At 41.9% G+C, this 14841-nt stretch overlaps 1 protein-coding gene across 1 annotated transcript; it reads right to left on the bottom strand.

Annotated features, from left to right (window-relative positions):
• Window positions 1-8200: 8200 nt before the first annotated feature.
• Window positions 8201-10801, bottom strand: SLITRK1 (SLIT and NTRK like family member 1; the record flags this gene model as incomplete). Its single annotated transcript, XM_083363082.1, has 1 exon — window positions 8201-10801. The coding sequence occupies exon 1, from the start codon at window positions 10274-10276 to the stop codon at window positions 8201-8203; it is 2076 nt and encodes a 691-aa protein (XP_083219208.1). The 5' UTR covers window positions 10277-10801.
• Window positions 10802-14841: the final 4040 nt, after the last annotated feature.

The following is a 14841-nucleotide window of genomic DNA, read 5'->3' as shown; positions in this document are numbered from 1 at the left end:
AGGGAGAACTATCCATTCGTAGAAGGTTTTACATTACGTAGTTTAAGACAAAAACAGAATGAGGGTGATAGTGCATGCAAACAGTTAAAATTGTATCTAGAGTACTGATCAGGGGGAAAATTAATCAGGATAAATTCTGATATAATCCATTCATGTCTCAGAGATAGGCCTCGGTGCTGTAAGAAACATACATATACAAATATATAACATATCCTCAAGATTATCTATATTTGCCCATTGGAACTGGCATTTTTAGTTCTGATTAACAGATGTTTATTTAACAGATGTTGCTGTAACTGTTTTAATAAGATTTAGCTTTAAAAAATGACTGCAAAGTAGATGAATCCTGGAAAATATAGAATAATAAGAAGAATTATTTTCAAGATTTCTACAGCATCCTCTCATCCCGCTTGGTTAACAGAACTCTTGAATTTGATGGAGTGATCAGAGTAGACTGAGATGGAAGCTATGTATTTTAAACAATCCCATATAAATGAACCACTCTGTTTCTTTTCTCTTTTTCAGCTTGTGAAATTGGTGTTACTATGCTCCTCACCAAGTCCAGAATATAATATAGAGATCAATAGATGAGATAGATAGATAGATAGATAGATAGATAGATAGATAGATAGATAGATAGATAGATAGATAGATAGACAGACAGACAGATAGATAGATGAGAGATAGACAGACGATTTATAATGCCAATTAATTTCACCCTTCAGGCTACTTTTACTAAAGAAGCTGGATGTATGGCCATCCTCTGTTTCTAAGTCCACATTTAAGTATTTTCTCTACAATAAAATATAGTTTAGGGCAGACACACAAGGCATATGACAACCAAACCAATTCACACTAACCTGCCAGGTATTGGAAAGAAACACTGCTTTCTTAATAACCCCACCTCCTTTTACTTTTATCTGATCCATTTGGTAAGAGAAACAATGAGCTATTTGAAACAATGTGTAATACAAGCCAGTCTAAGGCACTGCTTTAGTGTCTCTAGATAATACCCTTTGAACAAAAATCACCAGAGTATACAGTATGTACGTAACTGCTCTGCAGCATATTTTATAACACTGAAAATTGGGGGTGGGGATGGAGGGGGATGATGCAAGATAAATCCACTACAAATACTTTTCATTGAAGCTGAAATGACTAAAAACTGCAAAAATGGAAAAGATAAGATAAGCAAGCAGGGAGCCTATGGAACTAAACCATTGCAAACTGAAATATCTTCAGGCATGCTGATGTTCCTTAATACAACAACAGCATTAATTCTTTCATCTGTTCATAAATATCTGCAGCTGTACATAGCACTCATAGACCAGCACTGACGCCAATTTATAAATTTAAGCAGTAATACAATCTAATAAAAAAAGCTGAAGTGGATTTTTAAACTTGGACCCTTGCAATGATAGAACCAACACAATTTCCAGTTGATTTTTTTTAATATTAATCTTCATATAACTGATTTGTTTAACCTTTGAACTCTCTGGTTTGCTTCCATTCATTCTCATAGGTAATGCTCTATACTGTAGATGGGAAAACTATATGAAAAGAAGGACTAGGGATGACATGATAGCACTGTTTCAAAATTTGAGGAGCTGCTACAAAGATGAGGAGGTCAAACTGTTTTCCAAAGAACCAAAAGGCAAGACAAGAAACAATGGTTGGAAACTAATCAAGGAGAGAAGCAACCTAGAACTAAGGAGAAACTTCCTAATGGTGAAAGCCATCAGCCAATGGAACAGCTTGCCTTCAGAAGTTTTGGGTGCTCCATTGCTGGAGGTTTTCAACAAGAAACTGGATAACTATTTGTCTGAAATGGAATAGAGTCTCCTGCTCAAGCACAGGACTTGACTAAAAGACCACAGAGGTCCTTTCCAACTCTCTTATTCTACGTTCTGTGTTTCATGTGTTGTATTGTACATTCAGTCCCTGAGTTACCACAGTCAGACAACTTTAGATATAGAAACAATCGCTGTTGGCAAAAAGTTTCATTTCATCAAGTAAATCCTAAAACTTTGAGAAAATTATCCCAATACGTAAGTCCAAAGAAATCAGATTAATTTTAGTAGGTATTGACCTTGAATGGGGCCAATAGTGACTCATACATACACTCAAACACAGAGATGAGTGAAAGAATGCATTTATACTAAAGTGGAAAATCCTTTCGTCAATAGAGGTAGAGGCCTCAGACACAACCTGTCCAGTTGCCATGATTCAACTACCAAACAACTTTATCTGGATAACTGAGAATCTTCATCAACATACAAACACAAGCACACAAAGACAGCAAATGTTTTAATTTGATTTAATTTAATTTGAGACAGAGGGGAATATACAGTGATGGGATTCAGCCAGTTTGCACCACTTTGGCAGAAACGGTAGCTAATTTTTTGTTGCCCAGGTCCAGAATGAACTTCCGGAAACTGCATCCACACAGAGAACTGGTTGTTCACATATTTGAATCCCACCACTGGGAATATAGGAAATGACCTTTTAGATTTGCCTCTGACCTCAAGTCAGATGAGAGAAGTCAGCTTAATGCCACTACTGCTGATACTATCATCTCACATACCAATGCAATATTGGTATCAATATAAAATAAAGTTATTTCTGACCTTACTGGCGGGCTCAAGGTTGATCCAGTTTTCTATCCTTCTGAGGTCAGTAAAAGGGGTACTCTAATTTCTGGGGGGCAACAATCTGAGATTGTAAATATATATATTTGACTAAGCATATTTTGAGACATGATTGGAACTTGAGAATTCCTTTGTTGCAATAAGATCAAAGTATCTATATTCAGGCATCCAACAGCTTGCATAAACATTCATTCAATACCATGCTAAAGGCTGAAGCTATCTTAGAAATATTTGTTTTACACTAGTTAAATTTATACTCCAAGATAATTAAAATACTACTAAGGTTTGACTTGAAATGGTATTTTTACATCAACTCAAGTAGGTCTTCCCTGTGACCAGATATAAATATGACAATGGTATTCTAGCTGTCCCTGCTGTCCAAAACAAGTGGGAATCTCTCTGAACATTTCACTGGTTATATTACGAAGTAGCTACGTGATCCAAGCTCAGTTCAAATAAATTAGGTAAAATCTTTGAAAACAGTGAGGATCGTGGACAAGATTGGTAAAAACAAAAACTACAACAAAAATAGTATAGCAGTCTCAGAAAAGAGGGATTACATTGTAACTGAACACCATCTTTAACTTTTTAGGGCCCTTCATTTATCAATAATGGGGAAGAAGGAAGAATTTCCTAAAATTAGTCTGAAGTTTCAGGAAGTTAAAAGATGGCAATATCTTTGCAGGTATTGCTTAGGTCAAGGCACACTTAACATTTAGATGCTGAGAGAACACTGATCTTCCTGTACTTTGATTTGAAAGTGCAAATTCTTACTTTATTTTCTGACATGGATGCAAAATGAGGCTATTGTTATCAAAAACCACAAAGGTGTTTTTCCAACCCAACAAAGTATAATTTTGGTTTGTGTTTTTTTTTTTTGTTTTGGCAAAAGGTACAACAACAGAACTAGATTCAGTTTAGTTAGGAGTTCTGAGATATTTTTGCAGAGGTGGTTGAAGAGATAAAATGCTCTTTGGGGGACTTCAAAGGAAGCTTTAGATCAAAGCTGTTTAACTCACTCTGTCTCACATACATATAAAAGAATATTATAATAAACATTTACCTGTATATTAAATAGAATACAGGTAGTCCTAGACTTACAATCACAATTGAGTCCAAAACTTTTGTTGCCAAGCGAGAAAGTTGTTAAGTGAATTTTGCCCTATTTTATGATCTTTCATGACACCATTGTTAAGTGAATTACTGCTGTTGTTAAATTAGTAACACCACTGTAATGTGAATCTGTCTTTCTCATTGACTTTTCTTGTCAGAAGGTGGCAAAAAGTGATCACATGACCCGGGACATTGCAACCGTCATAAGTATGAGTCAGTTGCCAAATGTTTAGATTTTGGTCATATGACTATGGGGATACTGCAACAGTCATAAGTGTGAAAAACAGTCATATGTCATTTTTTTCACTGCCATTGTAACTCTGAATGGTCATTAAATGAACTGTTGTAAGTCAAGGACTACCTGTATAAAATATTGATATCACAGGTGCTGCTCTGGCAATTCACCCAATTCCATGTTTTATCTCTGTCTCTGCTTTCAGTTATATCTTACTGCTTTGTGTCATATTGTTTCAACTCACAACCAAGAACTGCTTTAGGAAGACATGTCAACCTGCCTTGAAATTAATAGCCCATAGCTTCTCAAAAGACAGCATTTAATTCATTTCCTATTCTATCCAGTGCCTGATATGATATAAAATCCGTGCAAGTTTCTAATAAATAACCATGTTAGATGCTCATATATATTCAAGCACATAGTCCTTATAGCAGCAAAGCAAGTTATGACTTATCCTGGCCTCCCAGGAAATCATCTGTCTCAAACTATACACACACACAAATAAGCCGTCCTTTCCCCCCCCTGTAACTATCATACCTGATATTATTGAAATCCCTTTTTGAGTTTGATGAATTGAATGCTGATTCAACCAGAACCAGCATCCTTCACCAGCACACATTTTTAGAGCACACAATGTTTCTTAATATTTGAAACGTGGAATAGGATGCATGTGTATTGATAGCTACATACAGTACATAAAACCATAACAGTAAAAGCATTTATGCTTCCAGTTGCATAAATATTATGGAAGCTGTTCTACTTTGTCAGGATGAATAAAACATTTATGCAGTTTAATAATAGATAAGACTGAGATAAATTGAAATATCTCTCCACATTACTCATTCACTGCTATTATCCCTTGTATCTATTTCTTTTTATAATGTATAATTTCTTTATGAAAATCCATGAATATACTGAGCAGACATGCAAAGATCCTTACATGATAGAAATCTTTACATGATAGAAACAATATTTATACTGTTTTGCATGCTACTGATCCATTAATTCTGCTTCAGTTAAAGCTAAGTTGCCTTCTAAAAAAGTAAAAGAACTTCAAAAAGCAATTTGAGGATGAATACATTTTGAGAATTGTACTTCCCACTTTGCAAAAGGGACTTCATTTACTTCTTTTACTTAAAATATATGCTTGTGGCAACAATACATCATTGTCTATATTTTGTCACTAAAAAAAGAAAATATCAAAATAAAATTCAATTCATTTGATTTTTTTTAAAGAAAGAAATATCAAGTACTATTGTAATCTGCAAAGCAATTGTCATTTTGTTAAATTTCAGACAGGATCTGTGTTCATAAAGTAGTCCGAATGAACTACACCTCTGTGTTTTGATAGTTTCTGTCAGTTCTTTACAGATTTAACCAGCCATACTTTTATCAGCAGCTTGTGAATAAAACAAGCTTGTTCTTAGATGGTCCTGAAAACTAATTGACTGACTAATCAGAATTTTCTTTTAAAATTGAAAACAGTTTGGGCTAAATAACTATTCTCTCTCCCTTCTTCACTTTATTCACATAATATTCTGGTTGGTGGGGGGAATAACTGAAACAAGGTCATGGAGGGTAAAGGAAAAAAATGATAAAGCATCTTTCTAAATAGCTATAGCTTGTTCAGAGAAGCAGAGAATTGTATCATCATCACCATCACCACCATCAACATGTTATACCAAGAGAATGAAATACCAAGACAAGGTTTAGGAAATCTTCCCATGCTTGAGTCACATAGCATTGCTATCTCCACAAAGGTCCTATTATGTTACAGCTTCCTTCCCCCTCCCTTTTTAATTTTAGCCAACTGGTTTTGGGTACCTTATTTGGTCATTCCTTCCTCTCTCTTCTTCTCTTTCTCCTCTTAAGCACCTGTCCTGGAGCAGAAAAGGAGACACTCCATCCTCATATATGTATTTATTTGGTGAGTTAGCCCAGGCTTCTCCCCACCCCCACACATCCCCCAGTCGGTTTTCTGAAGTTGAGCTTAGTTATCCCATCCCAGTCTTTTCCTCTTTAAAAGGATTTCTCTGCCTGCAAGAAAGCCAGAAGCAACGTGACTGAAATCCTTCATTTCTCCCCCTGGGATTTCGGTTCGGAATCTCCAATTGATTGGTGGGGTACTCTCTGCCTCCTCCGCATGTATTCTTTAGTTAAGGGCCAGCCCACTGTGCAAGGAAAATCAAAGGAGATGCTACTGAAAAGTTGGACAGCAGGAACAAGACGGAGGCAGAATTCAGAGGGAGTGGGGAGAGAGGCTAGGAAATTCCATTGTTAATTATTTTTTGAGGGGGAGAGTTTCTCTCTCTCTCTCTCTCTCTCCCTGTATCCCCCTCTCTCTCCCCCCTTCCCTCTCCCTCTCTTTCAGAGATACGGAAGCCCTATCACCAATAGTCTCACTTGTCAATCATCACGGTTAAAAGAATTGCTGCCCAATGAAGTCAGATCCTCCTATCACTCAGAGGGATCTAAGACCTAGTCGATTAAATCAAATTCCCATCCAGCTCTCTAGTTTATCTGCAGTGTGCAGCCACAGCAGTCTTGGCACCAAAGGCATTTTCCAGTATTAATAAAGGATTTCAGTGCTGCATTGATGGCAATAGAGGAAAGGAGTAGCCACTGACTTCCGAAACATGACTTTAAGATCACAAGGAATAAAAATAAAAGACTTCACCGCCGCCATCATCCTCAACATAAATTAAAGTGAAGCAATCCCGTGGTGGCAGTCAAAAAGTGACATGAGGGAGAGGGTGGGGGGGAGGGTGCATCAAAATGAATGACCCAAGCCTTGAAAACATTTTTACTTTAATACTGAAAAAATATGCCATTATAAAATCCTTGAATAGAATTAGTAAGTCTTGCTTGCTTCTTTTTTTCTTTCACTTCAGCTCATATATATTTTTTTTCTCTCCAGATAGAATTATATATATATTTTTTCAGAGTCTGATTTACAAGAGCACAAAAACCTTCTTTCATTCATCTTTGCCGCTTAAGCATTCAAGTGGCATTCACTGCTCATGCTGAACTGCTCCAGGCTCTTGGTTTTGTTTGGTTGTGTTGTTTTTGTTTTTATATGAAAAACAAACAAACAAACAAACAAAACAAAACAAGACAAAGCCCAAGGAACGGATATTTTAAACATATTGATCAACAGAGAAAACCCCAAGGATACTTGCTTAACATTCAGATGAAAAGGGATTCTGGAAATGTCGGTTTCCAAAAGAAGCTCGAAAATAACTAGAAGCAAATCCATCCCTTCCTCCCTCCCCAAAGAGAAAAAAAAATCCCCATGAAAGTAAATTTTCCCCACTGAAAATTAAAAAAAAAACCATGCAAACATGTCTTAAATAAAACCTTTACATTTTTCCTCATTTTTTTTTCTTTTTTTCACAGTAAATGGATGATCTCTACTGCCTAGCAATCACACAAAAATAATGGCGAAATGGCACTTTTTTTTATTCTTATTATACTGTATCTGTATATAGAAAGTTTGATACGATGGAACTTATCAGGGAAGAGGGAGGACGAAGTGAACTGGACGCTGCTTCCTTTTGGGGCCAAAGCGTCCCTGGGTGGTTTTGTATCCATGCGAACCATGCAGCAACTTGGGTTGGTTTGTTCTAGATCACAGTTATTTATTTACAATACATTCATGCCTTCGTGCAACTGGACTCTCCTGCCTTATTCACAATGGGGAGGGCCCAAGCAAGAGCTTCCGCTTCCCCATCACATATAGGGCCAATAAATTCACATCGGTTAGGAATCAACCTGCAGGAGAGTGCATTCACCCTTTCTCTTGCTGCAATATGAAGCCAATCTTGGCCTTTTGATTGGATCTTTTATTTCTTCCCCACTGGTTATACAGTGCAGAGTTACACAACCTCAGGTTGAGGCTAGGCAAATCATAATAATTAAAAAAATTAAAATAATAATAATAATAATAATAAAAAGGCAGGCCTCCACTCATAGTGCTGACCCAGGTTTGGTGAGCGGGTAGGTATTTTTCACCAGAAGGTAGCTTTAAGTGGGCTAAGCCCCATCCCTTCCTGTGGTCCAATTCACATCAGCGGACAAGACAGTGATGCACAGATCAGGAAAAATAAGCTTTGAACCACTGGAGGGAAGTTGAGGTTGCTAGCTGCTGAAGTTGAACTGATTGCCCATACACGGTGTAAATTTTTTAACTTTAAATTTTGCAGTCTCAGTCTGATAGGGAGTGAGAACCGCAGTCATACACTCTATGGGCTCCATCTGTACTGTAGGGTCCATTGTGCCAGTAGGAGGAGTCACATACTGTCTGTAAAGAGTTGATCTCCGAGGCAGAAGAGTTGGCATCCCTCCTTTTGGAGCGTTTCCGGTTCCTCAGGATGAAGACAAGCATGCCAACCACTGTGAAGGCAGAGGTGACAAACACCAACAAAAGGCCAGGCACCAGCACCGAGATGGAGACCCTACTAGTCTCCAAGTAAGAATTAGAGCGAGTCCCAGTCTCTGCCAAGCCAGTACTATTCTTATGGGTGGAAGTCAAAGTGGGCATGATTTTGAGTTGAGGGCAAATGGCCTCATTGGAGAGAGATTCAAAGTCCTCTTTAAAGAACTCTTCTGGAGTCTCACACCTTAAGTCACTCATCATCACCTTTGGCCTCAGCATCTCGACCCACTGTTTGAAAGGGACAATTGGACATTTGCAGTCCCATGGGTTGTCATGCAGATCTATTTGGGTAATGGAGGTGAGTTGATCCAGCACTCCTGCCACTGGCAGATAAAGGAAGTAATTGTTGTGGATGCTGAGCTTAGAGAGAGAAACTCCAGCAAAAACATCAACTGGGAGAGACCTCAGAAGATTGTTGTTCAAAATTAGTACTCTCAGTTTAGGCATGGCATTAAAGGTCCCTGGCATGATGAGTTGGATGACATTAAATTCCATATTTAGGTACTCTAGGTTTTGCAAACCATTGAACTTCTCTCGAGATAGTATGTCTAAATAATTATTGTCCATGTAGAGCCACACCAGTTCCAGCAGGTTTTTGAAAGTATTGTTTTCCATAGTGGCAATGTTGTTGTTGCCCAAGTCCAATAGGTTGAGTTTCTGATAATCCACAAAATGTGATTTGCGAATGGTGTGAATCTTGTTGCCCCTCAGGAAGAGTTCATGGACATTGGATGGCTTAGGCTTCAGGTCCACCAGGCTGCTGATGTTGCCATCATTGCAGTTTACCTTGAAGCCTCCAGGAATCTGGTGGCAAGTGCAGGTGGCAGGGCAGGGTGTGTTGCTGGAAGACTTGCCTTTCATGGTGTGGATTGAACTAGCGACTGTAGGTCTGGACTTGATCTGCCAATTGACTGGGATCTTGGTACCCCCATGAGGGGCAGAACCTGCTGTAGCAGAATCTTCCTTGCCATGGATCTTAAAAGGAGTGGGAATAGGGCCAGGATCACAAGTCTCCTCTTCTGCAGGGGGAGCTGCCAAGCTGGAGTCCACACGGGTTTTCCTGCACAACTCCTGTTCAGTTGTCTCATTTAAATCCTTCCCTTGCAAACGTGTGGGAGCTTCACAAATCACCCGGCCAATCAAAGCATTCTTGGGGATGTTCTCCAGCCATTCTTTCAAGGAGAGTAGATCACAGGTACAGTCCCATGGGTTGTCCTCCAGAAGGATCTCAGCAATGCCTGGGATCTGTTCCAAAACATCTTCATAAGGCAAGGTTTTCAGGCGGTTACCTCGTAGATCCAAATGGGTAATTGGCACATACTGGAACACGTTGGCCGGTAAGATGCTGATCAGATTGTCATTTAAAATCAGCACCTCCAACTTGTTTAAGTCCCGGAAGGCCCCTTGGTCAATATCCCTCAATAAATTAAAATCAGCCTGGAGATATTCCAGATCATCCAGCCCCAGGAAAGTCTGCTTGCGAAAAGATTTCAGTTTGTTGTTGTTGATGTGCAACCTCTTCACCAGCTGCAGCCCCAGGAAAGCTCCGGGCACAATTTCGTGCAAACCGTTGTTTTCCATGTGCAAGCTGACCGCATTGTAAAAGTTAGCGAACTCATTGGGGAAAAGGCGCGTGAGGGAATTGCCGTGCAGGAACAAATGGTAGAACTGGGAAGTGGGGGCCGAGAAACGTTGCAGGCTGGTGAAGCCCTTCTTCTCGCAGTCGACGTGCAAGTCGCCTTCGATCTCGGGGCACGAGCAGATCTTCTCTTTGCAAACGTCCCCCGTAACATTCCCGGCAGCCAAACAAAGAGACGTCTCCAACAAGAGAATCCAAAGCAGCATTTTTACACCCAGCCAGTCATTCCCGAGCTGAAACACAGAGGAAAACTACAAGGCAAAAAAAAAAAAAGAAGAACAAGAACAAGAAGAAAAAAGAAAGGCTTCTTTTCAAGCTGGAGCCCAGTCAAGTTCCTTCCAGGCAGGCATGGAATGTCCGAACCATCGTCAAAAATGGGGGGTGGGGGTGGGGGAAGAGGTTTGGGGGTGGGGGGAGGCAAAAAAGAAAAATAATATATTAAAAAAAAACCAGTTGTCTTGGCTAAAGGGGAATGCAAGGAGACCGAGAGGTTGAGATGTTCCGGCTTGCTCTCTCTCTCTCTCTCTCTCTCTCTTTAAGCTCTGTCTACACCCCCCCCCCCGCAAACACTGCAACAGTCCGGACTCCAGTCAGCGATAAATATCCACAAAGTCTCCAGATACGCACAGGGAAGCAGAAGAAAAAGAAGAAGAAAAGTTGAATTCCTCCTCTCCCCGCTTCATCAACTCCCCCCCCCTCAGTGGCTTCTCCTTCTTCTTCTTCTCCCCCCCACCCCCCCCAACCCTCCCACCCACCCAAGCAAAGTCGATCTCCGGCTGCCTCGGCTAAGGGACGATCTCGCTAGGAATCGGCAGGAGAGGCCGCTGCATCTGCAGGAGGGTGGCAGGGCTGGAGGGACGGAGGTGGGAGAAGGCTGCTGGCCGGGCGCATGGCTTGACTTCGCGGACTGACCTTGCCTTTCGGGCGCGCGAAGCCGGCCTCCGCTGCTGTTGTTGTTGCCGCCGCTGCAGTCGAAGCCGGGTGCCCGGAAAGAAAAAGGAAAAAAAAAAGCCCTTTGGGTGCTGTCCAGTTCCCCTTGGTGCTGAAATCACGCCCCAGCCGAACGGCGGGCTGCCCGAACCAATGGCGCTGCAAAAATTCTGCAATCGCTGCGGTTTCGCTCTGTCCGCCGCTTTTCCTCTCTTGCGTTCGCTCTCCCCCTCTCGCCTGTCTCTCTCTCTCTCTTACTGTCTTTCGGTAATTGCTCTCCGCCTTTCCCCGTTTTCCATCGCTTTCTTCTTCTTCTTTTTTTCTTTTTTCTTCTTCTTCTTCTTTACTCACTTCCTCACTCCTTCACGCGTCGAAGGCAGGAGTTGTGAGGAGGGTTGTGCTCTTTCAAGCCTGGCGCACTCCGAAAGATCTGACACCCTCTGCTGAGCCGCAGTGGCAAAAATCCATCTGCTGAGGGAATGTTGGAGAAAGGGAGGGTTTGGAGGGGAGGCGGGGGAGGGGAGGGAGGTGGAGAGAATCCCAGGCGAGCGAGCGAATTAGAAAGGAGCGGAGAAGAAGGCGATCAATTCAGAGCAAGTTTGGAAGGAGAAACGGGAACCCGAATCGTCCATCTCCCCGATCCGCCTTCCCTTTCCTCTTCCCGGAACGAAAAGTTGAGCCTGCCTTGCTCCTTCCACCACTCCGGCAGACGTCGCGCGTGGAGCCGAGCTCGTTCGCCAGAGGAAAGGGGAAGAAGAAGAAGAAAAAAAAAAGAGCGAAGGAGTGCGCCTGCGGAATCCCGGTGGGGCTTGACTCGAATTAGTGTCAGGAGTCAAGCGACTAGCGATCGGAGGTAATTAAGAGCCCACACCGTTTCCCACGTCTTGCTTCCTCCCGCCTTGCAGGAGAGAATGTCTCTCTCGCGCTGCGTTTGGCGTTTCCTGGCCGTTGCTAGCTAGCTAGCTGGCTGGCTCGTCCCTTTTGCGGAGCCAGTCCTAGGGTTGGGTGCACGAAGGCGCAGTTTCGGGTGGCATCCTGGCCCGGGAGGCAATCCAGAGCTAAGCATCCAGTCACTGCGCTTCCAATTCGCCACCCTGGAAATGGCTCGGAACGGTTGCCGCCTGCTCAGCTGACTGCCTGCTGGGAATCGATCCGAGTTGGGTCCTCAGAATGAAGCCTTGTGAGGATCGGGGGAGGAGGGGGCGAGGGGGAGGGGGAGGGAGGGGAGAAACGTCGGGCGACGCTAAGGGGCAGCAGCTGGAGGCCAGAGGGTGAGTGGCAGCGGAACTGCAGCCAGAGGAAGGGTGTGAGAATGGCAGATGGGTGGGTGAGCGAGATTCCGCGTGAAGCAAATCGCGCTGCAAAAGGGGGGGACCTGTGCGCTGAGCGGAGGAATGCACGATCTTTCCCCCCGCTAGGATCCACATTCCCAATGCGGAAACCAACCCAACCCATCAAACTTCCTCTACATCTTCACCATGCCCTGCTCCGTCCCCACGACTCCCCTTTCCCAGATTTGTCACGGATTCTGCCGACCCTTCTAGCGGGGGAGGGGAGGGGAGGGGGGGAAAGCGAGGGAGCTTCCTCACATCCCTGGCAGTACGAAGAGCTACTTATACCCGAATCAGCGGGTGCAAAGCTTCCTCTGCATAGATTTGGATGAAACCGCTTGGTTAGTTTTTGGTCTAGTCTAGTCGGTTTGGGGAACATCCAGCCCAGAAGCTGGTGGCGGCGAGATACTGTAGTTCTAAAGTGTCTCAATAATATGTCTCTCTTCTCTTCTCTCCTTTCCTGGCATTTCAAAAAAGCAAAGCTGAGCAGAACACTTCTCACTGGCTGCCGAGAGTGCTATTTAGAGATGTGTGTATCTGTCTTCTGTCTGTGTCTCTGTGTGTGTGTGGGTCTGTGTCTCTGTGTTAAAAGAATTGGGGCATGTTCTTTAAACATTAAAAAAATGTATTCATATCCCCCCTTCTCGTTCCCAAGCAAAGAACCAGTTGCATCTGATGCAAAGAATCTCGGTCCTTGAATCATTTCATAGTCCAGCAGGCTGTCCCCATCTTCTCATCGAAGAGCTCGTGTTTTACATGTTCTCTCATCAGGGGCTGGATTTGCTGCTAGTTCAAAGATGTTCCATCCAATAATTATTTGGTTTTACTAGTGAACTTCACATCCAGCTAGCCAGCTAGTAGGAGAGAAGAAGGTGAATGAACTTCATCTGGCTTGTGGCTACAGAGCCAAACAAGTAAAATTAGGAAGTGCTGGATTCATACAAATTTATTTTGATGAGCATTTCACAGCCTCCAGCTGCAACACTTCCTGATCATTTCGAATAGTGCCTGGTGTCTCTGTCCCGCCTCCTCAACAATTGGTAAATATATCCTTTACCTGCTTTTTTTTTTTAAAAAAAAATCCTGATTAGAAGGTAAAACAGGATATTTGTCTGCTTCCTGCACCTGACTGAAAGATTTAGGTTATTATTATTATTTTTTCTCAAAGAGAAAAGAATGAAACTGGAAAATGCAAATATTTTTTTTCCTAAATAAAATGGTAGAATCAATAGAAAAATTAGAACAGGACAACCCCCCTCAAAACAAACAAAAACACAACAACACAACCACCTCTAAAACAATGCCCCAAAGCAAGAAAGACAGAGAAGGGAAGACACCCACAACTTCCTTAGGATTTGAAATTTGTTGAAATTATTTCATCTTCAGAAAAAAAAAGATATGAGCCTAGAACCAAAGAAAATAGGAATTTAAATGGATTTTTTTGATAGGGGAATTGGTATCAAAGCTCCTGTACTTATGGGAGAAGGAATGTTTGAAAAACTGAATAGGGAAAGTAAAATGTTTTTTTTTCCTTTCTCTCTCTCTCTTTCTGTCTTTGTTTCTTGCTTGCTGGAAAAATGAGACTGCATCCTTCTCTGGCCAGGCAAGGCCAAGCTTTGTTGTTTTACACTGTGTGACAGGGAGGGATGGAAAGAAAAAGAAAAACAAAAACAAAAACCCAACAATCTATGCTTCCCAGGATAGGATTCTGTGGTTTTTAAAGTTACCTTGATGGGAAGTAGTCACTTTCTTAGTTACCCCTTGAGGGAATGAATTGAATGGCAGAATTAACTCTGATTATTATTATTATTTTGTTCATTTCCTCATTGTTGGAATCGTGCACGGAGAAGTTCAAGAAGCTGATTTTTTATTATTATTATTTTGGTTGAAATTTAAAAAGCAATTGCCACCAACCTCTCAAGAGAAGTAGAATCAGTGAAACAATTTCCCTTCCCATTTGCAAGGCAAATACCCATTTCCTTTCATCCTTGAGTTAGCAAAAAAATACAGTATTATGTGGCTATAAGTTGCAACGTCCTGATACCTACTTTTTATTCTGCTTTGGGAATGAGGTTGAAAACAGGTGTCTTTACCTAAATTAGGCAGGACAAGTTAAGGGAAGAGATTGGAGAATGGCATCACCTCTTCCTCCCACTTATTCTCCAGCTGGGGAAACATCCATCAATCACTGGTAAAATGTAACTTTTGACATCTTCACAATTCACTTTGGTTTTACACTGGAATTTTACATAAGGGTATTCAAAGGAATACGCGGTGGCTCAGTGGGTTAGGATGCTGAGCCTGTTGATCAGAAGGTCGGCAGTTTGGCGGGTCAAATCCCGAGTGCCGCGTAACAGAGTGAGCACCTGTTACTCGTCCCAGCTTCTGCCAACCTAGCAGTTCGAAAGCATGTAAAAATGCAAGTAGAAAAATAGGGACCACTCCGGTGGGAAGGTAACAGTGCTCCGTGCGCCTTTGGTGTCTAGTCATGCCGGCCACAAGCGCTGGCT

The sequence above is a fragment of the Vipera ursinii genome (assembly GCF_947247035.1).
Source record: "Vipera ursinii genome assembly, chromosome: 4".
Lineage (NCBI taxonomy): Eukaryota > Metazoa > Chordata > Lepidosauria > Squamata > Viperidae > Vipera > Vipera ursinii.
The sequence above is the reverse complement of the archived record's forward strand: the minus strand, read 5'-3'. Positions and strand labels throughout refer to the sequence as shown.